The sequence below is a fragment of the Lethenteron reissneri genome, chromosome 58 (genome assembly GCF_015708825.2).
Source record: "Lethenteron reissneri isolate LAM-NWPU_2019-01 chromosome 58, ASM1570882v1, whole genome shotgun sequence".
In the NCBI taxonomy this organism is placed as follows: Eukaryota; Metazoa; Chordata; class Hyperoartia; order Petromyzontiformes; family Petromyzontidae; genus Lethenteron; species Lethenteron reissneri.
The window spans coordinates 4,145,475-4,172,140 of NC_083836.1; the positions used below are offsets into that span (position 1 = coordinate 4,145,475).

General features: G+C 43.8%; 1 protein-coding gene across 2 annotated transcripts in view; it reads left to right on the plus strand.

The window, feature by feature from the left end:
- Positions 1–346: 346 nt before the first annotated feature.
- The window catches only part of LOC133357489 (cullin-3-A), a 49,028-nt gene continuing 22,708 nt past the window's right edge, over positions 347–26,666 (plus strand). For both annotated transcript variants that reach the window (XM_061575449.1, XM_061575450.1), the window contains exons 1-4: positions 347–723; positions 17,496–17,693; positions 24,840–24,953; positions 25,625–25,785. In XM_061575449.1, coding sequence (XP_061431433.1) covers positions 655–723; positions 17,496–17,693; positions 24,840–24,953; positions 25,625–25,785 — 542 coding nt within the window. In that variant the 5' untranslated portion in view covers positions 347–654. The remainder of the gene's footprint in view (positions 724–17,495; positions 17,694–24,839; positions 24,954–25,624; positions 25,786–26,666) is intronic.

Genomic DNA, 26,666 nt, shown 5'->3' on the forward strand with positions numbered 1-26,666 from the left:
TTACACACTTCTAGATTTGAAGCTTTCGTGACTGCAAGGATTTCTATTCTTAGGTAAAGTCACGTAGGTAAAAAATAAAAATTCATAAAAGTACAATTTTAATTTTTACCTACGTGACTTTACCGAAAAAACCTAAGAATATTTACGCGTGTGGGGCAGAGAAATATTGCAAGGAAGCGGTTACTACGACTTAATTTTATATATAAACACAATTTAATTTTCTTTTGTTTCCACAACGGCTTTTAATGATCATCGTTACGCTTTTTGAACAATAGAGATAGGGGGGGTGGGGGGGGGAATAGGGGGAGGGGGTTTAGGGGGGAAGTTGGGGGGCGGGGCCACTTGACGCATGCGCAGTGCGCGCCGTCTTGTCGCCATGATGGAGTGGATCCCGTGAGAGAGGAGAAACGGCGAGATTTTTAGCGGCGCCCGGCGCAGTTTCAACTCCCTCGCGTCTCTCGCTCTCGCTCGGCGAAGCGGAGCAGTTTGATCATATAATTTGTTTTCGTTCCCCTCTTTCCCCTCATCCCCTACCCCCACCATCATCACTCACAATCACCAACAAAACCAATCCCGCCTTCCCCCCCCTATCCAACACACCCCCAGACCCCCCCGGTTTTAATTGACATTTGGGACGGAAGAGACGCTTTAAACATGACTTCCAATTTGGGGAAACCGGGTTCCACCAAAAAGGATACGAAAATGAGAATACGCGCCTTTCCCGTGAGTTTACATCGTTGTTTTTCGTCGGAAGTTTTGACAATCCCCCCCCCCCCGGCGTTGGGCCTAGTTTGACAAGCGAGCCTCGGTCTTGCCTGAGACTCCTGCCGGGAACCCTCCTTTGGGTTCGGCGTACTTGGCCGGGCGACCCCGATGCTTTGGCCTGTACCCCGTGAATGGCCTTCGGTGTATTTTAGACCTGCTGACGCTAACACAACAGTCGGTAATGTTTATCGAGATCCGTTTTTGTTGTTTTATGAACGATTTAATGACCGTTTAATCGGTCTGATTGCGATAGGGGTTTGTTTTTTGGTAATAGGAATATGCACATAGCATTGCACGGTTGTATAATGTATTATGTGCATAGTAGAGCATGTTATTGTTATATAAAGATGGTACACAATCTAATATTCTAATCATTTAGTGATCTTCAGCTTCCATAGCGAGGGTAATTGTACATTTAACTGTGCTCTTCGTGGCGGTTATCTACAACAGTACAGTGTCCAGTACATATAATCAACTGCATAAGAACATAGCAATGTACACCAATACGTGATCGTAGTCGTACGATACAAGACGTTACTGTACACAGTAGTAGTGATCATAATTGTACATGTGACATGACTAATCAGTGTTAAAACGATGCAATTGAGATAGTGTGTATTGTACTGTGCTTATGTCACCGCAGTATACTTTATAGCTACGTGGGGCAGTACGTGTTTTCAAGACAGTATATATAACATTGTATAATGAATATGATATAAACATTTATTATGAAATGTACATTTCGGGTCTAGATAAATAACAATTGCTATATTTCCACATGACAAGACACGTGTAATGTCTTATTGTTAATTAAATTCAATTTCGATAGTAATTTCACAACACACATTTGCAGCGTTAAGATATTATTATGCAGTATATTAATAATCGTACACACGTGTGTATTAATAGTTGAGACATTTACACGGGAAAGGGCGTGTGCAATTATTGTTTAATCATGTTTAATTGTCTTGTCATCGTTTGGCAGATGCACGTGGCATTACATCGTGTAGAATACCAAGTGATTTCGTACAACGCATATTTAACGGTCGTTAATTGTGCTAATGGTTGTGACAATGCACCTACGTTCCTACTGTACATTACGCACTATACAGTCGTGTATAAGTGCACGGTGGTTGTTGATGTGTGTGTGTGCACACATGCACGCTGTACGATACGTGTTTATGCGTTGACGGAATACAATGCTCGCATGTTTGTAGCGTCTACCTGGGAGCCTTGACCGGTAGTCATTCACGATACGTTACCCACGCAGGCATTGCAGTTGCCATCTCTTTGATACTTAAACCTGAAACGCGTTTGCACAAGTGGACGGGTGGCGTCTCCCTTGCAAGAAGGGGGGGGGGTGGGGGACCCTTTCAGCTTGTTGCTTGAGACCAGGGGTGGGGAACGTCCGGCCCACGGGCCGTATATGGCCCGTGAAATCATTTGGGTCTGGCCCTGCCAAGGCAACCGCAGGCGGGACTCGAAATTCAATAAATCTAGGTGCAAACCTGGAAAAGCAGTTGCGAGTAGCAGCAACATCATCAATACCAGCTAACATCATCACACGCCTTACCAATGAGAAGCAGGTTCCAGCCCATGACATTAGGGGTGAGTTAATTCAATGTTTGACCAAATATATAACAGGCTAATGTTTAAGCTGATCATTTTGTATGGCCCGCGAATGATGTTATAAATATTCAAATGGCCCTTGGCCGGAAAAAAAGGTTTCCCACCCCTTGCTTTAGATCAAGAGACAACCACGTTCCGTTGTGGAAGGATGAGGAGGAGGAGGCGACGGCGGTGCACGATATCAAAACACAGCAGTAACACAATGGGTCTTCGGCTCACCACTGCAGCGGAGATGTGTTAACCCCCCCGTGACCATTCGTCGAGATGAAAAGTGCACAAAACCAGAGCGCACCACCACCTCCTTCTCCCTATCGCCACTGCGCACCTGGTATTACTGTAGTCATCACCAGCCATCTTTGCGGCAGATATATAAAAACATCGAGGTGACGGTGTCCCGTTTCTGAACGGCAAAGTCTGTGTCAAGCGTTCTCGCGAGAGCCCACGACGTTTCCTTTGCTGCGGTTTGCTGAAGTCGAAGTCTGGCTCGGGGGTTTGTGCTCGTTGTCATGTCGTCCTGTGTGTGTGTGCATTTTTTGTCAGAATGTGTATACCGCAGGAATCGGATGAGCTATGAAGCTCTGTTTCACAGATGTCCTGTGTGTGTGTGACTGTGAGAGAGAGTGTACGGGGAGCGGTAGTGTAGCGTTTTTTGCGCTGCTTGACGAACCCGGCGACACGAGTTTCCGCTCACGGATACCACCAATACCAGTGACGATTATCTGAACCGGTCTTGGGCCTCCCCTAGGTCGACTCGGCATCAAACGAGTACTGGGTGCGTTGTGTAATAATCGCCGCTAGGGAAACAACGGCGGTCGGGCCTGGTGCGCTGTGCCGGCCTTAATAGGAGCTCGCTAAAAGCACTTGCCCCAACAGCTCTGTTAAGGCTACACGTGATTTCTTTGTATGGATGTGTTCTCAACGTGTGTGCATCTACGTACCCCACATCTCTGATTAGCACGGCTGGATACATCAAGTACAACATGGCTCTACATACGTGGTCATGTTATCATGAAGTGACTTGTAGGAGAAGCCTTTGTTAGTAGCACTGTGATCGGTGCACGTTTGTGGCTGGGCGATTTTTTTTCAAAGCAAAGACTGGAGTTGGATTCCCTGCTGCCTGTGCCCGGTTAATATTTGTGGGCAATTTCACCAACAGCGCCTGTTGTTGAACGTTAACGTGTATATCGTGACATCGTGACATGAGTAATGGTGATCGGACTGTGTAAGTTAGTGACGAGTCATAATGTGATAGATATCAGTAAAAACAACAACTGCAAGTTGTTTTACGGGAGTTGTATGGTGACTTGAGAGAAAGTGAGAGAGTGTGTTAAACAGCAGGTTTTTTTCCAGAGAGAACTAACCACGAAGTAGTTTGGGTCTCGTGGGTGTTTAATATGCAGTGTCAAGTCATTAGAAAGCAGTTGTGCGCGCTTCAATCTGGCGTGTGTTTAAAAGTATGTGTAAACATAGTTTTGTAGCTCAGACAAGTCCGCACGTGCTGAACCACACTGAACCACTGCTTATGTTTAAATGTGTGGAGTTTTGAGCACAGAAAAGCAGTTTGCAAACTCCTAAAGCACGTCATAATCTAATGGATTAGCGTGGCACCACGAGACTCATTTCATGTAATTTATGTCCTGAAGGGCTCCGTCTAAAGTAATTTTATTAAAGGAAATTGTTCGTATGCAAATGTGTGTTTTGAAGTTCATGAGCATCCCATAAGGGTCTTCAATTTATTACAGATTTAGGACAATAAGCTGTAGTCATACCAAGTCTGGCAAGTGTTGCTGTTGGTATTGCAGATCATTTTCGTTCTATAAGTTTCACGTATGCTTGTGTTGCTGCAATATTAAGCTCAGCAGATCTATCGGCGTGCTTACATTTGCAAGCACAACGTGCAGGCACATGCACGATGTTCTCAGTAAGAGAAAGGGAAACGCGTACTGCAAGTAGAAACTCATGTCAGAAAAATAGGAAAAACACGTGAACTGGGTCAGGGGCCACCAGCAGATGAGCATACCCCCTCCCCCCACATTGCTCACTTGAATCGAGACACATTGACACTACAGATAATCTACACTGAGCGTCAAGCCATTTACTCTCACTTTGAGTGATTTGTGTGTGAGAAGAGAAAATCTACGAATATGAGATCACATAGTCACAATGCAGCTTTGTTGGTAAAACCACCTGACCTTGAGTTGTGGATTAACATTCGAGTTAAGATTAAATTAACCCCATCTTTTACTTGCCTTAAGACGCACAATGATGCAGTATGTCGCATGTTAAAGAGGAGCTACGAGAGGAGTGACAGAATTAAGATGCATGAAGTGACGCTAAAAGACTCATGGAGTGGCAATTAGAGTGTGCACGGGCGTGGGATGATCGTATTTGCACAGTGCTCGAGGCAGTGACAATATGGGGAATGCCTCCATCTGGCTGTGGATGGAAAATGACTGATGAGAGAGCGTGATAATTGAAGATTATCATTTTCTGTTGTGCCATTGGTCTGCTGCCCATCTTGGGGTTGGAGTGACCCTGCCTACACTCCACTTATATAAACACAATTCCATGCAGCAAGAGCACCTGTTTCGTCTAGCGGCAATGTCAATTGTGTCACCTCGTATTTATGAATGTGGTTTTCACGGTCATTCTTAAACGCCACTTTTCTGGCCTCCCTTTCGACGATTCACCGGTGGTTTTTTGTTACGTTCAAATGTAAAGTTAACGTCCTTTGTTACATTGGGGTCACTGCATAATTCCTTGTGACCTGATATGGCTACTTCGGCTCTATTCTCATCCAGGGCACACTGGCTTTATGCCACTGGATTTCCATTCACTTCTGCATGTGCCACAAACTAACCACTCGGCTGGGTGATGCTGTGCTCACAATCAACTCGGTCAAAAGTGTTACAGTTTAAATTCTTAGTCAAAGGTTGACTCGGCAACTCATCTTCCCGGCGTCAGTAAAATAAGTAGGTCCATTTTGTGGGAAGACAAAAATAACTAAAAAGATTAAACTATTTTTTATTTTACCAAGTTAGGCCCCTCTGAGCTATGTAGCTCTTTTTCATAAGCGACCTGGCCACAAATGATAAGCTCAACGAAGTGGCTTATCACGTGGACATTTACAGCAGCCACATTCTCTAAACGCACGTTGATTCTAAACGTGGATGGAAAATCCAGAGGTCCTGGAGAAAAACCCACGCGACCACGGGGAGGACACGCAAACTCAAAATCTACAGGCGTCATGGTTGGGATCGAACCCACAACCTCCTGTATACCAGGCGAGGTAGTTAACATCTTGATACCATGGCGCTGTAGGCCAAAATGATTGTCATATGCTTCCACAATAGGAATCTGTAATTTCCGTCAATAGCTCAGGGCGACACGGATGAGTGCCCCCCCCCCTGTTACCTCTGCTGCGTAAGTTGTTACGAACGAAGAGACAATTAGAATTATTTCTATGTGTAGCCTCACTGAGTCTGAAGAGTGTTTTTCAAGAGTGTCCTGCGGTAGGACGTTTGAACAAGCGCCTTTTGAGTGCTTTCTACGTGGCATTAAATAAAACCAACACCTGCAAGGCAATCCACGTAACTTATTTGTAGCTCAGTTGGTACAGAATTGGACTCTCACTAATTTGAGATATTTAAACAGGGTCATACTTAACACCTCATCGTCACTATTACCATCGTATTTATGGTCATCATTCGTACAGGGATTGGAAATGAGCACTACTTGGTGGGGTTGCATTACTAAGTGCAAGAAAGTGAACTGCACTGTTGAGCAGAAACTGGGCAGTGCCATATAAATATATGTACGTTGAACTTCTTTTGCACAGTACGTAGCCAACCGTGCTATTCTGTGGTGCGGGGGAAAGACAACAAACTAAACACAAAAATCAGTTAATAAAGAAATGAGTTTTTAATCTAGATTTAAAAGTGCATAGCTCCAGTGACTTTCAAATAATGGAAGGGAGAGCATTCCAGACGGCCACAGAAGCGCATCTGAAAGCACGTGACACAGTGATCGTCTTTAAATGTCGAGTTTTACCAGTGGTTTAACACATTCCTGCGGAGGGAGCTGGTAGGAACGTTGGGTTGCTCGGTCAATGGCCAGGGTCAACGGCGGCGTGGTGTATTTCGCAAATATGGCTGACTGTGAGGGCGGGCACAAGCTGGCGTGAGTAGGTTAAACATTGAGTTTTATAAGGGCACCACGGAGTGACCAGCCCCTCCCCACCCACCCCCCACCCAGCCCCACCCTCCCCACCCTGCCCCTCCCCACCCTCCCCTCCCCACCCAGCCCCACCCTCCCCCACCCTCCCCACCCAGCCCTTTCCCACCCTCCCCTCCCCACCCAGCCCCACCCTCCCCACCCAGCCCCTCTCCACCCTCCGCTCCCCACCCAGCCCCATCCTTCCCACCCAGCCCCTCCCCACCCTCCGCTCCCCACCCACCCAGCCCCTCCCTCCCCACCCAGCCCCTCCCTGCACGACGGACGGACACAATAATCCCCTGTGGGCTGGTGGAACCAGTGGGTTCCTACCAATAATATAGTCGGTGCATCTGAGCACTGCTATGTCGGTGTGGACGGTGGCTCATGCTGTGATGGTCACGTGTGTGAATTGCCTACCTGCGGGGCTAGGAGGAGAAGAACTGTATATTAGGCAGTGCTGCAATTAGGGTGTTGGCCTGTTGATGTTTATTACAAAAGTGTTTCCCACTTGCTCCTCTGGTTCTTTTACACGCTTCAGAATACTTTATACATTGGAGGTGGCTCAGAGGACTAATACCAGGACAGAGCACCCACCTGGCACCTGTAGAAACCTGGGTTTGAATCTAGGCTTCATCAACCCGTGATTGAACAGAATTCTAAAAGTGGACAATCGATTGGTATCTGCTGCACGACAAAAAGCTACGTAATATGTAGATTTTCTCTCTGTACATTTTATTCCCCTTGTGAGAAATGGAAGATTTAAATGTCATTGGCATGCAATTATCACTCTTTTTGAGCGCTCGTAAAAAAAACTTTGTCCCTGTTGTGAATATCGAGGCCATTTGGGGTGATTTATAAAAAAACTAAATCTGTGATGCCGTTTTTCATGGGGTGTTTTTTCCGACACGATGGTTGCTCTGCTTGCTGTCCCAAGAGTTAGTTCCCAGTGGACATTTCTTCATCTCTTTGAAATTAGGACAATCGCTCATTGCCAATGTAATTGGGAGAGGTGGCTCTAGAAAAAGTTGATTTGAGTAGGTTTTGAAACACAGCTGATATTTTTTATTCCTTTTACCACATGCATATGAGTCTGGTACTGACTTTAATTGGCTGCCCTGAGCCTGTGGTGGAAAGTCCACATTACTATGGCAGGGTCCAGTCTCGTTTGCTGATCAAAGGACACTTCAACATGTGGATATTGGCCGTGCAGTCTGTTCTCCTATAACGAGGTAGCAGTTGCTTTCCTGAAGAACACTGCGTTATGAAAACATTGCGTTATAATGAATAATATGTAATATAGGTTAAAGCACAGTCCGCGAAAACGCGTGAGATGCGTACACTGGCCGAACAAAGATTGATGTGCGTGGGTAGCGTCTATAAGCATCCAGCAGCATCCCGCCTTGTGCACAGCTATGCCGAGGCAGCCGTACAACCGCTTATTCCTATTCGCACGACGTAGTTCCGTTCACTCAATCGCGTTATATCCAATTGGCATCCGCGTTATAAAAAATGTTCATCGCGTTATAGCCATTTCGCATCATGAAAACACGCGTTATAGGAGAACAGGCTCTAATTATTTTCTGCTTTCTATTTTTAACTCGCGTTCATTGTTGTGATCTGACTGTATCATGTCTGCAAATAGTGTGATGCCGACAAGTTGTATTTTATAAAGTGTCACAAGGCTTCAGGATCTCAAGCCGCTGTGCAGGAGTGGGGAGAATGAGCTGTGAGAAAAGCCGAATGAAAGGCTGGGTAGGGAGATTTGTGATACGGATGAAGGAAGTCAGGGCTGTGATGTGATGCTGTCAGAATGGTAAGAGAAGTGCGTTGGCACAGAGAGCACAGCATAGCTGGAGAATAGAGAATAGGGTCTTGAACTCGGACTTGGGTAAAGGTAAAGTCAGCAGTTTTTGACAGCAGGGGCGAGCCATTGCAAACTTTTACGAGCTGCTGCGGAGGAAAAGTAGTGACGTCCGACAGAGTAGAGGTTTACCCGTGGTGTTGACAGGAAGCCAAAGTTACTGTAGCAGAGGGTTATGGACAGGGGGTTGGGGGTAGAGGGAAATGAAGAGAGTGCCAGGCTTGGTGTTCCTATTTAGGCACATGCCTATGATATGTGTACGTACATATATTCTTAGGTTTTTTCGGTAAAGTCACGTAGGTAAAAAATGTAAATTAATGAAAGTAAAAATAAAATAAAAATCACGTCGTTTCGGAGGCAACACAAGCTTCCGTCTTCAGGTGGAACCGTCACAGCACGGTAGCTGTATCTCTCACTTGTGATACAGCTATCGTGCTGTGACGGTTCCACCTGTACGTACATATGTTGAACTTCTATCGCACCGTACGTAGCCAAACGTGCTCAGTGGAGGTGTGGGTGATTTTTGTACAGGCCTTTGTCAATCCATTGTTAATGGGCTCCATCACACAGGGTTAGTTTCCCCATTTTAAAATTTGTGGTCGAATGCTTTATTCTGGTTGTTATTGGTTCCAAAGTTTGATGTGAAATTTTATATTGGTTTCTAGTTTGTTGTTTGAATGCAGTGATTTGTGTCTGCAAGGGTTTATTGATCACTTATGTTTGTGAATGTCTCAAACCTGCGAGCTTGCAGGGTGGTCAGGTTGCAGATAGTACAGTAGTAAGTGGGTTAGCGATGCGATCTGATCAGATCTTGTATAAGTGTTAGCCCTTCGTAATGCGTGGTGATATTTCTCCAGGTTCTCTGGGTGTTTTTTTATGTCACGCTTTTTATTAACTCTGTTGTTGTATCCTCAAATCTTGTAACTCAATGTTTACCCACTTCCCAATGTGGTATCGACTGCAAACTTGGTATACTTATGTCATACTGATGACAATACTTTATTCTATCATTCAAAATTAAAAAATATATATTTTTAAACATTTTTTTTATTTGTTATGTTTCGGCTTGGGTCTAAGTGTCCACGCTCAATTGACGTTGGCTGTAAATCATCACGCTCCCTTACGTTATGGCAAGCTTCAGGGCCACTTCCTGGAAACGTGGAGTTCTTCCATTACTAGTATGGTACATTTCATTAATGTGTGTTTAAAAAATACTAATTCATATTATTTCTACATGCAAAGCACTTGATAAGGATCTGGCCACACAACCCTGTGCGGGAAATGTTTTTACTTGACAGATAAGTTACGTAAGTTCAGGAAATGTAGGGATCTTTTTAAACTGATCCATGAATAATTCCTTTGGGGTTATTCGGCATCGACTTGGTCAGATATACCTTTGTATTTTGACACTGCCATATAAAAGCAAATTGCATGGTGAACATTATTGAACTGACAGTTGTGGAAAATGCACTGATGGTGCCAGGACTGGCACTGGAAAAACCAGTGCCCCTGATGAGCCTCGTGGAATTTAGAGAGACGCTGGCAAAGGCAACGTGCAGCACGTGTAGGCATCTGTCAGCTGTGTGTGTGTGTGTACGGACGTGGGGAGCGGTAGTGTAGCGATTGGCGCACTGCGCAAAGAACCCAGCCACCCGAGTTCGACTTCGGCTGACGCACCTCCGATTAGCATGGTTGGTTACGTGCGGTGCGAAAGAAGTTCTATATGCATAAGTTACACCAACGCCAGGTATGATTCTAGATTTGAAGCTTTCGTGACTGCAAGTATTCATATTCTTAGGTTTTTTCGGTAAAGTCACGTAGGTAAAAAAATTAAAATTAATAAAAGTAAAATAAAAATAAAATAAAAATCACGACGTTTCGGAGGCAACACGGAAGCTTGTGTTGCCTCCGGAACGTCGTGATTTTTATTTTATTTTGTATTACTTTTTTAATTTTAATGTTTTACCTACGTGACTTTACCAAAAAAACCTAAGAATATGAATACCAGGTATGATAATGATCTAAAGCAGTCCTGGGCCACCCCTAGGTCGATTTAGCTTCAAAATCAATACCTGGTATGGTGTGTAAAAACATCACAACTGGGGAGACAAAGGCGGCCGGCGTGGTGCTGGCCACTCCACCCCCCTCATGTACCGTACCAGACTTTATAGGATTCTTGCTAAACAGCACCTCGCCCCTAAAGTCTGTTAAGGTTATACGGGGGATCTTTCTTCGTCTTGTACGAACGTGACTCGAACGGCAGACCCTCACTGCACGTGTACCTGGCATCTTAGCCTCCGGGTGAGATAAGAAAAGAAAGATCAAGCGACGATGTGAAGTTTTATCACGCGGAGAAGATAGTGTAATGCATTGCTATTACCTTGTGCACTTGAGGTGAGCCCTGCACACTGCGTTTGGGTTTCTGAGTTAATGCGATTGTTTTATGTTTTTAATGGACGTCTATTAAATGAGGATAATTTTACTACTCACGAGTCAAGAAAGCCGGTACGTTATTAAAGCAACTAAAAGAAGAAAAATCACCAGGCCTTCGAATGAAAGTGCATCCAAGGGATGAAGTCAGTTCATAGGCTAAATATAATGTATCAGCATTCTTGAGTCTTTCCGTAAAGTCACGTAGAAGGGAAATAATAAAATAATACAAATACATTTTATAATGCAAATATATTTTATTATTTCCCTTCTACGTGACTTTACCGAAAGAACCAAGAATATGAATCCCTGCAGTCACGAAAGCGTTAAATCAAAATATAATGTATGCACGTAATATTGGATATGATTTGTACAAATAAGGTATTTGCACGGTTGTCTAAGTACGGTATGAAAGAATTTCAACATGCATTATATTATACTAATGGGGGAATAAGGCACGGTAGCAAGATGTGAACTACCTCGCCTGGCATAACAGGAGGTCGTGGGTTCAATCCCAACCCTGATGCCTGTATACAGGTAGTCCTCTACTTGCGATAGAGATGCGTTACGATGACCCCATCGTAAGTCGAAAATATCGTAAGTCGAAGATGGCCTAGCCTACCCAGAAGTCTTAAAGAATGGTAATAATTTAGCAAAATAGAGCAATTTACAGTACCGTACTTTATAAACTATATAGTGTGTGTATTTATTAATTACAATACTGTATTGCACAGTAAAATGTAAAGGAAAAAAAAGGTAAATTCTGAGCCTACCTATATGAACTGCAATTTAACAGAAAGTTTTTTCAGGAAACAATCCTATCTGCTATAAAAACTTTTAGCATGCATTGAACGTATCGTATCGTGGTAACCTTAAAATGAAATCGCTAAAGCTACGTATCACACATGCATTGAACGTATCGTAACGTATCATATTGTTCTGTACTCACCAAGATTCTGTCCGTCGTCTGCATACTTGAACGATGTTAGGTTTACACTATGGGGACCTCATTTGCCAGTAAAAATATGATAATTGGTTCTTTACCCTTCTATCTGGCAACAAAACTGACACCTTTTTACAAGGAGTCATGTTTGCATAGACCACAATACCTGCAGTCATAATACAAACAAAAAACACAACTCTGATAATGTGCACTGTCCTTGAAGTTGATTGGTCCACACCCGAGACAGCTTTCCTTAGAGCCTAGTCTCACATGGGTTGGACAAGAAGACGCCAAAAGGCGCACAACTCAAAGACAATGCACCATCAGAGTATGAGAGCTCGGGGCAAACATCTACACTATAAAAAAAATGTCAGTTTTGTTGCCAGATAGAAGGGTAAAGAACCAATTATCGATGTTAGGTTGTTGATGGCAATTTTGTCATATCGCTATCGCCATCGTAAGATCGAAATATCGTAAGTCGGACCATCGTAACTCGGGGACTACCTGTGTTTGGAGTTTGCATCTTCTCCCTGTGGTCGTGTGGATTTTTCTCCGGGTCCTCTGGCTTTTCTTCCACATTTTTAAACATGTATTTTAGAGTTTGTGGCTGATCAAATTTCCACGTGATATCTCACTTCGTTGAGCGATCATTTGTGGCCAGGTCGCCTATGAAAAAGAGGTGTACAGTAAAAGCTTGGATGGCGAGTAACTTGGTCTGGGAGTGTTTTGCAAGACGAGCAATTTTTAAAAATAAATATTAATTTGATAAACGAGCGAGGTCTTGCAATACGAGTAGTACGTGTACACGCTTTGTCTGCCGAGCGTCACGTGATCACAACTGATGTACGAGTGCTTTGGGTTACAAACACGTATCCGGAACGAATTATGCTCGCAATCCAAGGTTTTACTGCATAGCTCAGTGGGCCTTTCCTGGTAAAATAAAAAAATATTTTTTAGGTCATTGAAACAAAGATAATGCAAACTCTATAAAAACATGTTTTAATGTAATGCGTGTGACCCAGGAAGAGGGAAGTTTGTGATGGGTGGGACACATGTGCGAGATTGAGGAGGGCAGGTTGCAGAGGCAGGTGGCATTGGAGTGGCACTCAGAGCTCAGCGACCTAGGGTGGGGGGGGGGGGGGTACCTTGAGGCCAAACGGTGGTGAAAATGAGCTTCTAAGAGTGGTCGTTCCGGCACACTTGTGAACAGCGTAACATGAGGAAGACCTCAATCCAGACGGTATTGGTGATGGGACTGTGAGAGCTAGCCTCGGAGGTTGGGTGTCTTACTGTGCAACAGCTGCAGGATCTCGCAGAAGGAAGGAAGCGATGGCAAGGCGTTTTGGTGTCGGTGTCTTTGACCGTGATGACCCCATTGACCTCCGGCCTTTATTTACATTGGACGGTGGTACGGTTATGTTACAATGTTGGCTTTGAGACGCTGCCTGACTTGTACCACATAACTGCCGGGTAAGAGCATTCAAGGGACAAAATTGAAAATGCCACATTCCCGTGATGGAGCCAGTCCTGCTCACAGCACATTGTATTCACCTCAAAGAGCTGGTTTTCCCTGACACACGAGTTCGGATGTTACGTCACAACTAGTTGGATCAAGTGCTTTGAGTGTAGACCTATTAGGGCTTGCAATACACGCAAGAAAGTGGTGTGGCCAGCACCATGTTCTCTGTCATCTTTGTTTCCCCACCATTGATATCTGCCCACTCACACTAGATAGTCATTTGAGGCAAAATTGTCTTACAGGAGGCCCACTCCTCCTCTGTGTGGCCTGGGATTGAACCCAGGTTGCTGGGGGTTGTTGTGTCGTGTGTGAACCACTGTAACACAGCATTTTTTTTTGTGCACATGAGTACATGTGCTGAAAAATATACAAATCCCAGTTTATTCTTACAGACCCTTAGGGGCAGTAGCTGTTGGTTGACTACCTAAGGGTACTTTAGTGTTTCAATCTTAATTTTGGAGCTTTCATGACTGCAGGAATTACTCTTGGTTCTTTCGGTAAAGTCACATATAAAGATGGTTAGAATTTTTGTTGCTATTTCATTTATACCTGATGATGATTGCTTGTGTTGCAATCGAAACGTCGTATGCTATTATTTAATTTATTATTTTATCTTTATACATGAATTTACCGAAAGAACCAAGAGTACTTTAGTGTTGGTCGTGCTGTCATACGAGTGCTCAAATTGCAATTGACAGGTTCTGAGTTTCTACTACGGGTTGAGGTTGATTCGGCTAATTGCCATTCAGGTTTAATAACGTGAGAATCAGTTTGTGGAAATGTAACTGTTTGGGACTGGCCCTTGCACTAGAAATGTGGAATTTCCACTACTGGCTTCCAACTGCCAACAGACATAAGCTTGTCCGCATGCTTGTTTGAGCTGTGAGCCACTTTAACTGTAACATTTCACAAAGTGTTTATGCCATCAGCAATTCTTGCCACTCACATTTGTCCCACGTTGCCGACAAACGTTCAAGCATAATTTCAGGCTGAGCAAACCCAGGGGAGGCATCCAGTCGGCACAAAATACCAATTCTCAATGATGTGTGCATATTTCGATTTAAAGCTTTCGTGACTGCAGGGATTCATCTTCTTGGTTCTTTCGGTAAAGTCACGTAGAAGGGAAGTAATAAAATAATAAAAATAAAACATAATAAAATAATTCTCACGACGTTTCGGCCAGACGCTGTCTCCCCGACAAACCTGGTCTTCACCTGAGGACGGCTGCTTGCGTTGTGGCCGAAACGTCGTGAGATTTATTTTATTATGTTTTATTTTTATTATTTTATTACTTCCCTTCTACGTGACTTTACCGAAAGAACCAAAAAGATGCGTGCATAGCTTGGAATCGAACCCACGTTTGCATCGGTTTTAAGGCAAGATTATACAAAACGACAAATAACTACCCCATTGCTCTAAATATGAATACCTTGAACAGCCATGCACACACACATACGTGTTTGCAGGCAAGAACAGACACAGGAAGTCGTGTGGGGGAAGCCACGACGGAAACGGACAAAGCCTGCGTCTGGCAGTAAAACGAATATTTCGCCTGGTATATAGGAGGTCGTGGGTTCGATCCCAACCCTGCGATGCATTTGGAGTTTGCATGTCTCTCTCCCCATGGTGGTCACGTGGATTTTTTCCGTGTCCTCGGTTTTTCCCTCCACGTTTAGAATCAACATGCGTTGAGCGTGTTTTGGCTGCTATAAATTATCACGTTATGATAAGCCACTTTGTTGAGCTATCATTTGTGGCCAGATCACTCCAGAACAAGAGCTATATAGCTCTGTGGGCCTTACCTTGTAAACAAAACAAAAAACCCCTCTGTTTCATTCAGTGATGTGCACAACTTATGTGGCCATTCCAGCTTTGTTTTATCATTCAAAAAATTGCAGTTGGCATTGCCATGCTTTCCTTTGGCTTCAGTGAGTGACATTATTTCAGAATGTGCTCGATACAAAAAGGAGATCCTAAATATGTTGTGTCACGTTTGGCTTCGCCTTCATGGAAAGTCTTCGGAAGCAAACGATATTGTTGGGCTATGTTGAAAAGCAGAAATGTTAAACTACATTTTCGTGAGCCTATGTTGAAAAAAGGAAAAGGTTTACATGAAAAATGTAAACCCTCAATTTTGGAGTGTCTAACATTTATTTGTCGTGATTTTTCTGATTATGAGCACAGTTTTGACTGCTGTGTTTTTTAATATCAGCTTTTCTCACCCAAGAATTTGTATCATTCATGACTGGGTGTGTAAGATAACAAAGCATTGTGCAAAAATAGCCACCTTTTTATCTCTGTGCATTTTATCTCCGGGATTCCTTTGGTAGTATTCATGGGTGTTCGTTTGCTGTTTTAAAATCTTTTGTACCTCTATTTTTTCATCTTTATCTCTTTTTTCATCTTTGGATTTGTTTGTATAATGTTGTGATGGGTACCCCCTTGAGTGGGGGATGATATTACATTTCAAATAAACCTCTTTAAACCTTTAAACTTTCTCAAACAGCTGAGAGGTGTCGCAATAACATTCCGAGTGATGTTTGCCGGTACTCTCATATTACAGTTTTGCCTTCGTATTCAAACCACGTCCAAGCCCAAGCGATGCTGCGGTCGGAGGACTTGTGACCGATATTATTATTCGAATGTCACGATTTCATATCTCGGTTGGTTGCTGACTGGACCCTCCAAATGAAGCTCTCTGGAAGACTTGCTCCTCTTGCCATAGAGAAGTGGAATTTCCACCACTGGCTCAGGATTTCTCATGAGAGCAGAGGGGACCTTTAAACAACTTCTCTGATACTATGAGACCTCATTTACCAGTGGCAAAATATAGTAATATGTTTTTACCCTTTCAACGTTTTGTACCAGTTGAAAGGGTAAACACCTATTACTATATTTTTCCACTGGTAAATGAGGTCTCATAGTGTAAATGCTTACCCCCGAGCTCTCAATACTCTGATAGTGCGCTGTTTTTGAGTTGTACGCCTTTTGGCGTCATCTGGTCCAACACCAATGGAGACTAGGCTCTAAAAAAAGCTGTCTCGAGTGTGGACCAATCAACTTCAAGGACAGTGCATATCATCATTATCAGAGTTGTTTCTTTTTGTTTGCATTTTGACTGGTTGTGGTTATTGCAAACAATGATGCCTTGTATAAAGGTGTCAGTTTTGTACAAGTTGAAAGGGTAAAAACCTATTACTATAACTTCTCTGATAGTCTCGGTTTGACATTTTCTTAGTTTCATTTGCTTGAATAGTGCAGGTTTGATTCAAATGTGTTTTTTAGAAATCGATAGGATATGTACATCTGTTAAAAATGTATTTCCGTAAAAAAAAGAGCATTTGGGACTCTTGCGAATGAGATGATATTCAGCGTACGCACGTGCCCCAGTAGGAGCGTTTTTAGTTAGTGCTCTGCCATGGATCAGAAATGGAACAAAAGCCGAAAAGTGTCACAAGAAGCCTTTTGAAAGGTGCACGCTGGGAACTACAGTACATTGAGAGAGAGAGAGAAAGAAAGAGGAACCATCAGTGATTGGAGACCAGTCACATGTCTGCTCCAGTCTACCAACAACCCCAAAAATATTCGCTCAAACACGAAGCACGGAGCGTGAGAGTTCAATTCCTTGTCATTTAATCGGTATTTATTTTTGTCACATACCTAGAATGTTTCAATTATAGGCAAGTATTCTTAGGTTTTTTCCGGTAAAGTCATGTAGGTAAAAACATTAAAAGTAAAATAAAATGAAAATAAAATAAAAATCACGACGTTTCGGAGGCAACACAAGCTTCCGTCTTCAGGTGGTACCGTCACAGCCACGACGGCTGTATCAAGTAAATGAGAGATTGTAGGAGCGCTACCACTCCGTTTATATAATGGTTGAAAATGGTGGTGGGGCAAGGGCCGCATACTTTTATTAATATGGTAAGGTGAGGCTTAAGACTAAGAATAGACTGCATAATAATGGTTGAGCCCACCGAGTTGTAGCACAGGCTGCGCCTTTGTTATGAATCATTGCAGTCACGAAAGCTTCAAATCTAGAAGTGTACGTATGTTCAACTTTGTTCAACCAAGCGTGCTAATCGGAGGTGCGAAACTTGCTTGTGCGTGTACGCGGTGGCACGCTCCTCCAGATGACGATGGACGAAAAGTACGTGGCGAACATCTGGAACCTGCTCAAGAACGCCATCCAGGAGATCCAGAAGAAGAACAACAGCGGCCTGAGCTTCGAGGAGCTGTACCGCAACGCGTACACGATGGTGCTGCACAAGCACGGCGAAAAGCTCTACACGGGCCTGCGCGAGGTCGTCACGGAACACCTCATCAATAAGGCACGAGGCCCCGCATGGCGTCCATCAGCAATAACGCCTCCCTCACTCACTCACTCCCTCACTCACTCACTTACTCCCTCCCTCCCTCCTTTTTTTTTAAAAAACGATCAGACGAGAAAGATGCTCAGTCTTTCGGCACTTTACTTCGTTCATCATGTCGTTTGTTTGTATTTTTTTTTTACTTATGTGCTCCCTTTTTTTTAATCAAAGATATAACGCGAGTTTCCCGTGTAACATTAGTCCCATTGTGTGTTACTGTGTTCATAGACACCAACAAGAAACACAAATCACCCCCAAAAACCCATCACCAGATCCCCTGCTACTGCGCTACCAGCACCATAGCGGCGAAGGCACCTGCCTGACTTCCCTCCCTCCCTCTTGTCTTTCGCAATTGATGGCTGGGGACACACAGGCTTTTAACTTTGGGTGCCATAGCGGCGAGATGTTAATTCCCTCGCCTGGTATACAGGAGGTTATGGGTTCGATCCCGACCCCGATACCTGTATATTTGGAGTTTCCCCCCACATTCATAATCAGCATCACGCGTGGAGGGTATTTGGCCGCTATAAATTTTGACGTGACGATAAGCCACTTTATTGAGCTGTCAATTGTGATAGCCAAGTCGCCTCTGAACAAGAGCTATATAGCTCTGTGGGCCTTACGTGGTGAAATAAAAATTGTTTCTTATTCATAGTTTTAGACTTGGAATGAATGATTCACTCCTCCCATCCCCCCCTGGTCAAGCGATTTAATGTATTATTACGATTCAGAGGTCGTGGTTCAATTCTAGAATGGTATCTTTTTAATGCTTTCCGAATCAGGTTGCATTGTGTTGGTCCTCTTTGTCTGTTTGTATGTATGTCACAGGGAAGATGGCAGGGGAATTATAGCTCTTGGAATGATGATTCAATCTGAATGTAATGTTAGTAGGAAGTTGTTTTGCTGTTAGGAGCTTACTTTGTTATAACCGGCTCAACCAATTTAAAGGGCTGCCCAAAACTTAGAGTTACAAGCCAAAACAAAAAGGACTTATATGCGTATATATAAATGCATTTTGTCCTGACACCTACCCATTTGTTTCCTTACTGCTAATTAATTAACACGTTGAATAAAAATGCATGTTGGAAAGTGATGGTTTGCATAAACCGTCATGCAAACTCCGGTTATACTTGCAGCGGCTTTTGGCTGGCCATCGAACAAAGACGGTCAACGCATTGCGTGCTTGTTCAGATGTGCTTCGGCGGCCATCTGGAACACTTTTCTTTCCTGTATTAGGAAGCCACTGGAGCCATGCTCGTTTAAATCATCTAGATTAAAAACCTAATTTCTTTAGAACTGCTTTTTGCGTTTAGTTGTCCTTCCATCGCACTTCCGACGTTCACGGTGCGAAAGTTCAAGTTCATGTATTAGGTGTAGCCCTGTGAGCCATTCGGCTCTTGAATCGGGTGCAACCTCAACAAACTAAAACATGAACAAGAAAACATCTTAAAGTGAATATGTGACTAAGTGCAAACAGAAAATCCAAGAAAAGACAGCAAAATATTGCAGAAAAAAACACCGTACACCAACGCTGTGTGCAAAAATCCCAGTGGGATGCAAGTCAAACAACAACAACCACAAGACAACTTAGATTAAGGCCATCAGTCTAACTCTGTACTACAACAAACAAACATGGCTAAACCAATACACTTTTCGAAAGAAGTTCAGCATAGATATATACAGCACAGGGGGAGACTTTTTTCCCTTCTAATTCATGTTTAGGATTGTGATAATTTTTCATCTTGACAAGCTTTCGTGACTGCAGGAATTCATATTCTTTGGGTCTTTCGGTAAAGTCATGTAGAACACAATTTGTTTTTTACAAAAAACTACGACGTTTCGATCGCAACACACGCAATCGTCATCAGGAGGAAAAAGATGACGATTGCTTGTGTTGCGATCGAAACGTCGGAGTTTTCTGTAAACTAAAACATTGTTCTACGTGACTTTACCAAAAGACCCAAAGGATATGAAATTTATTTTTCAGTCTATCAGCACACAACCTATTAATTTCTGTTGAATCCCCTGTGTGTGGGTTTTCACTGGATATTTTGTATGTTTAACTTTCGCGCCATACGTGCGTACGTAGCCAAACGTTCTAATCTGTTGGCATACGAAATTCTCCTTGACCTACAATAGGACAAACGCCCAATGCAGGACCCTCAGGAAAAAAAAACCTGAGGCTTTGTTGGTATAAGTATATATTACATGTTATCTATTTTTATTTAAAGCTTTCGTGACTGCAGGGATTCATATTCTTGGTTCTTTCGGTAAAGTCACGTAGAAGGGAAACAATAAAATAATAAAAATATAAAACAATAAAATTCTCACGACGTTTCGATTGCAACACAAGCAATCATCATCAGGTGTGAAAACTTCATAATCAACGTTTTTGGGTTTAGATCGCGTTATTTATAAATGTGTCGTAACCCTCCACCACCCGACACGGCCAATCAGTAAAAAAGTGTCACGTTGAAACCACAACATTTACAATTTGAGTACTCAAATTGTAAATGTTGTGGTTTCACGCTTCAACACACCGGTGGGCTCAAGCAGTGAACTATTTGTCCTTTGTCAACGTGACACTTTTTTACTGATTGGCCGTGTCGGGTGGTGGAGGGTTACGACACATTTATAAATAACGCGATCTAAACCCAAAAACGTTGATTATGAATAATTTTGGTCGCGAAAGCCTACGTGTTAAACTGAGGTGTGAAAACCACAGCAAGAAAATTTGAAAAAGCGGTTTTCACACCTGATGACGATTGCTTGTGTTGCAATCGAAACGTCGTGAGAATTTTATTGTTTTATATTTTTATTATTCTATTGTTTTCCTTCTACGTGACTTTACCGAAAGAACCAAGAATATACATGTTATCTAGTTGCTGACACCTGCCATAGAAATATGGAGTTTCCTACCGCTGGCTCAGGGCTGCCGGATTGTAACGAGGAGACTTGAAATAACAGTGGAATGTCTCAGGCCCGGCTGGGTAAAGGTTTTTAATCATCTCAGCGTTGTCTTTTTACACTGCCATCAAATGCCGATGGCTGTCGGCACCTGTTTGTTTGCTTCTATAATTTCTCCTGCAATTTGTGTCGGGTCGTGTTGCATTTTTTTAATCGTTAATATTCCGCAGAATCCCCTTGCAGGTATAAAAATCGATCGGACGAGGATTGCAGTATGGATGTTTAATATCGCGTTGCAAATGGCGCACTAATTCGCTCCTCCGCCGTTTAGAGACGTGCCCCCAGTGGCTTTTTTTTTTACCCTGAATCCAACTTCCTCCTGATGGTTTTGGGCACTTGCATTTGTGAACTTGACCCGTGTATCTTCACCCAGATAATACATTCCAGCCGATTTGCTATAGAATTTAAAGGTTTTTTTTTGCTTCTTTCATTTACCGTTTTGACAGATAATCGTAGCAAATTAGCAGCGGTTGTCCAAGGCAACCGGTTTTTTGATTTATAAACTTTTATGAAGAATATTTGGAGGTGACAAGTTGGCTAACGCTGGTCCTGGCTTGTAATCAAGGTTTCAGCCACTTGTGATTAAATTGGGTTCTCAAGTTCAAGTTCATTTATTTGGTATAGCCCTGTGAGCCATTCGGCTCTTGAATCGGGTGCAACTGCAACAGACAAAAAACTAAAACATGAACAAGAAAACATCTTAAAGTGACTATGTGCAAACATAAAATCCAAGATAAAACAGCTAAATATTGCAGAAAAAGCACCGTACACCAACGCTCTGTGCAAAAATCCCAGTGGGATGCAAGTCAAACAACAACAACAACCACAAGACAACTTAGATTAAGGCCATCAGTCTAACTACGTACTACAACAAACAAACATGGCCAAACCAAAAAACTTTTCGAAATCACCAAAATAAAGCCATGAAAGCAATGAAACACTAACCCATTCCTGCGGAGGGAGCTGGTAGGAATTTTGGGTTGCTTGGTCAGTGGCCAGGGTCAACGGTGGCGTGGTGTATTCCGCAAATATGCCTGACTGTGAGGGCGGGCACAAGCCGGCGTGAGTAGGTTGAACGGTGAGTTTTATAAGGGCACCACGGAGTGACCAGCCCCTCCCCACCCAGCCCCTCCCCACATTCCCCACCCAGCCCCTCTCCACCCTCCTTACCCAGCCCCTCCCCACCCTCCCCTCTCCAGCCAGCCCCACCCCTCCCATTTTTGGATGCACGACGGACGGACGGACACAATAATCCTCTGTGGGCTGATGTAACCAGGTGGTTCCTACCAATATTAACAGTTTTGTCGCTTTATTTGACATTCCAGCTCTCTTTTCAATCAAGACAACAGTTTGATTGCCGCGTGACAAACAGCTCGTTAGCAGGGCATTTGTGAAGGTGCATAGGAGGTATTTGAAGGCACCTTGGAAGTTTATATTTTTCAACGGTTTTACTTAACTTGAAAGCTGTGTCGTGGCCAAATCTTGTAATCAAAAGTTAGTCTACTTCCTGTTGTTGTCCAATCAATTCAAAAATTTGCACACGTACTCAGATCCAGTGACAATGCATGCCTGTATTAAAATCGCCATCAATTCATCAATTGCCTCCTTTCAAGCATATTCATTTTATATTTTTGTGTAGGTGAAAAACGCAGCGGTCTCTAAACTGTGGAATCGGCTCGCACAAAAAGCAGTCGCCGCGTGTCTCTTGTGATCAAGATGTCGTCCACTTGCCGTTGTCCAATCGAGTTATTGACTTTTTAGTGCACTTTTAAATGTTTAAAAAAACTTTTTTTAAAGGAGTTTTTTACGTAATATTCCACAGGCTAACGTCTTAACATGGGAGCGTTGTCACTCTGCCTTTTGTGAGAGTTCCAATTGTACGCGACCTCATTTCGTGACGGAACATTTTGGGGGCATGCGTTGTACACAGCCGGCGGCGGCGAATACATCCGAGCACTGAATTATCGTGACGGCAAGTTTTGGCACAAAGCCGAGGCTTTGCGACTGCAGAAAAACTTCTCGCGGTCATCGGCCAGAAATTCCCCCCACGGTGGCGATTGGCTGAAGTAGTCGGCAAAGCTCTGCACTGTCATTTCACACCGCTGTGTGTATATCCTCCCCCATCCCCAACCCTGAGCCCTGGAAATTGCTAATTCGCACGCATTCCTTGTACACTTTAATGCTGTGGGTTCGAAGGCCAGATTGGAAATAGAGCTGTGTGTTTGTTTAGATTGTTGTCCTTCCCTGCCACTGCACCTCCGATTACATACCTGTCAACCCCTGATCAGTGCCGACCTTATTACAGACCAATTCAAACCTTACTGGTCACCCCGTGCCCCTTTTAAGTCTCAACGTTCATCCTGCAAAGTCCCATCACAAGGGAGAAACACAAACAAATAGACACATTTCTTTACATTTTTTTGCCTGTATTGAAACGGCTGTGTGCCATATGGCCCTGAACTCAATTTCCTTGTACAAGAATCTGGGTAAACTGTATGAGTTGACAGGTATGCGATTAGTAAGGTGCGAAAGAAGTTCAACATACAAACATACAGAGACTCGCACAGAGTCCCACAGACTCGCAGAGACACCTGTAGATTGTTGTCCTTCCCCCGCACCTCCGATTATCACGGTTGCCTACGTACGATGCGAAAGAAGTTCAACATACGTATATGCGTATATAAACTCGCGCAGAGCCACCATAGTTTGTTGTGCTTCCCAAGCAGAACTGTCTATTTAGTTCCCCCTGCCCTTGATGGTGTCCGTGCCTGCTTGAGCTTTTTTTGCGATGATGAGTGGGATTTAAGATTCATGGTGACTACGGTCTTTTTGCAGGAGACAAAAAACACCTGTCCTTTTTAAATTAAAGGCTAATGTGCCTCAACTTGTTGTCACGAATATCATGAAAGGCAAGAATCGTACTCTGTCTTTCAATGATGTCTCATTTTTAAATCCTTTATATTAAGTTCGCTTGCTTGCTTAGGACCGTGCAAATCTTTCGGTCTTTTTTTATAACCCACTTCCCGTGTTCCAATCGAGCTGACATTTTGCACACAGACTCGTTGTGCGTGACAATTAATGTTCGTGAAAATTTTTTTCCTAAATTTTACACTTTTTAGGACAAAAATATATTTAATTACCAATTGCTTAATGGTGCAATGCAATCATCTTACCCATAGGTGGCAGCCATCTCAAGCCAGAGGACGAGAGGACTCTAGCCGCCACGCATATAAGGGATTTATAGTGAAAAACTTTGTTTTTACGGGTTATACTTATTCTCTTTCATGCCAGAGGCACTGAGATTTTGGGGATGTCTGTACGTATAAATGATCAGCATGGTTGGCTGCAAATGGTGCGGCAAGTTCAGCATACTATGTTGGGAGTGGTAGTGAATTAGTTAATTTACTGTTGTGTAACCGAGTTCGATTCCTGGCCATGGCCAATATTACTTGCACTTATCTGAACCGATAAAATTTCGATTTAAAGCTTTCGTGACTGCAGGGATTCATCTTCTTGGTTCTTTCGGTAAAGTCACGTAGAAGGGAAGTAATAAAATAATAAAAATAAAACATTAAATAATGAAAATTCGATTTAAAGCTTTCGTGACTGCAGGGATTCATCTTCTTGGTTCTTTCGGTAAAGTCACGTAGAAGGGAAGTAATAAAATAATAAAAAAAACATAATAAAACAATTCTCACGACGTTTCGGCCACAACGCAAGCAGCCGTCCTCAGGTGTAAACCAGGTCTGTCGAGGCGACAGCATCTGAATGAAACAGCACACGTGCTTGGAGCATGTATATAGGCTGGGTTGGAAGGGGGGAAAAAGGGTGCCTTGACAAAAGAATATGCATATCAAGAGGAATTTAGCATATTTATGGGAAATGCAGTTATGTGATTAGTACTACTTATGCCCGTGCATTATGCAGAATTAGCAGCCGGTTCCGGGCCTCCCCTTGGTTAACGGAGCCTCAACTGAGTACTTGGTGTGGTGTACAAACATCAGTACATTGGAGGCAAAGGCGGCCAGGTGTGATGCTGGTCACTCAACCTCTTCGCGCACCCCATTTAACCGCTGCTCGCCAACGGCGTTTGAAAGATGAACGTGGGTGGTCTTTGCCTCTCTCTCTCTTGGCGAGCAGGTGCGGACAGATGTGCTCAATTCACTGAACAACAACTTCCTGCAGACGCTAAACCAGGCGTGGAACGACCACCAGACTTCTATGGTGATGATCCGGGACATCCTCATGTACATGGTGCGTTGGCGTGCTCACACGCTCACGCGCTCACGCTCACGCTCGCGCGCAGTCACTTGCTCCCCCGTATCCGCGCAACACGCAAATTCACGTTGCCTTGTTCAACGAAGTTAGGGTGCCACGGTGGCTAGGATATGTTAACACCTAGCCTGGTGTGCAGGAGGTCGTCGGTTCGATTCCGACCCTGACGCCTGCTGTATATTTGGAGTTTGCATGTCTCTCTCCCTGTGGTCGTGTGGATTTTAGCCCGGGCCCTCCAATTTTTTCACCTTCACATTTAGAATCAAAATGTGTGGTCGGGTGGATTTTTCTGCAGGTCCTCTGGTTTTTCCCTCATTTATAAACACTCGTTTAGAGTTTGTGGCTGCTGCTCTAAATTTCCTCGCGATAAGCCATTTCGTTGAGCTATCATTTGTGGCCAGGTCGCTTCTGAAAAAGAGCTACATATCTCAGTGGGCCTTGCCTGATAAAAATAAAAACAGTTACGTTTTTAGCTTACATGTTCGTGCACGCTCACACACGTTGGAAAGCTCGCACGCGCTTACACAAAGACGCACGCACACACACACACGCTCGCACACTTGCTGGTATGTTCACACACATGCCGGCACGTTTGCCCCGCACTCGCACACACCGGAGGCTCACGCGCGTGTACGCGCGGCGCTGCGCAGGACCGTGTCTACGTGCTGCAGAACAACGTGGAGAACGTCTACAACCTGGGCCTCATCATTTTCCGCGACCAGGTGGTGCGCTACGGCAACATCCGAGACCACCTACGGCAAACGCTGCTCGACATGATCGCGCGTGAACGCCGCGGGGAAGTCGTCGACAGGTGGGGACGGCGGTGACGGTCGCGACGCCCTCGTCCGAGCCCAGGGGTCAGAGAGGGAGGAGGCGAGGCAGGAGATGTAATTGCTTCAGATTGAACAAAACAATGTTAAAGAGTTTTTAATTGGTGTAAAGGTTCAACCAGTCAATGTCTGTTTGAAAAGCACGGGCCAAATAAATATGACCATCAGAACTAGCAGGCTTATTGCAAATTGTATTTTTGTAATTAGTAATATGTATTTCCTATTTTTAAGTTTTATTTTTGTAATAACTGCCATTAGTAAGCTCGTCGTACTGAAAAACATGGTTAACCCTGTACCTCGGTTGATGGCCATTGCTTGAAAGCTTTGCTCATTCTTTCGCCGAGTTGACGGTAATGTGTTTTTTTGTTGGGGTCTCATTGTTCCTGTACATTGTCACTGGCAACAAAGACAACTTTCAAACAAAAAAAAGAGAGGGAGGAGAAGAGGGAGGTTTGAGAGGCTTGGGAGGGAGGAGAGAGAGTGAGGAGTGAGAGGGAAGGGGAGGGAGGAGAGAGGGGAGAGAGGGGAGAGAGCAGGAGGAGGAGGAATGTTGGGCCGGTGCAAGCGTGTGGGTGCTTACGGAAAGGCTCTGATCAATAAAGACACAGCCAGCAAAGCTCGTGTGAAATACGCGATAAAAACTCACATCGTTGATCAACGTGGAAATCCTGAGAAGGGTGGGTAAACACCGTTAAAGACTGCAAGTTGCGCGTCGATAATCTGCTCATGCTACAGTCGGGCTCGCGGAGCGATCAAAATGACACAGACGAAACAAAAAAACCAGCAGGGATACAAACAAGATGATACTAAAAAAAGGCAAATAGAATCAATTGTTGAGCGGAATCGTGTGACGGTGGTTCGT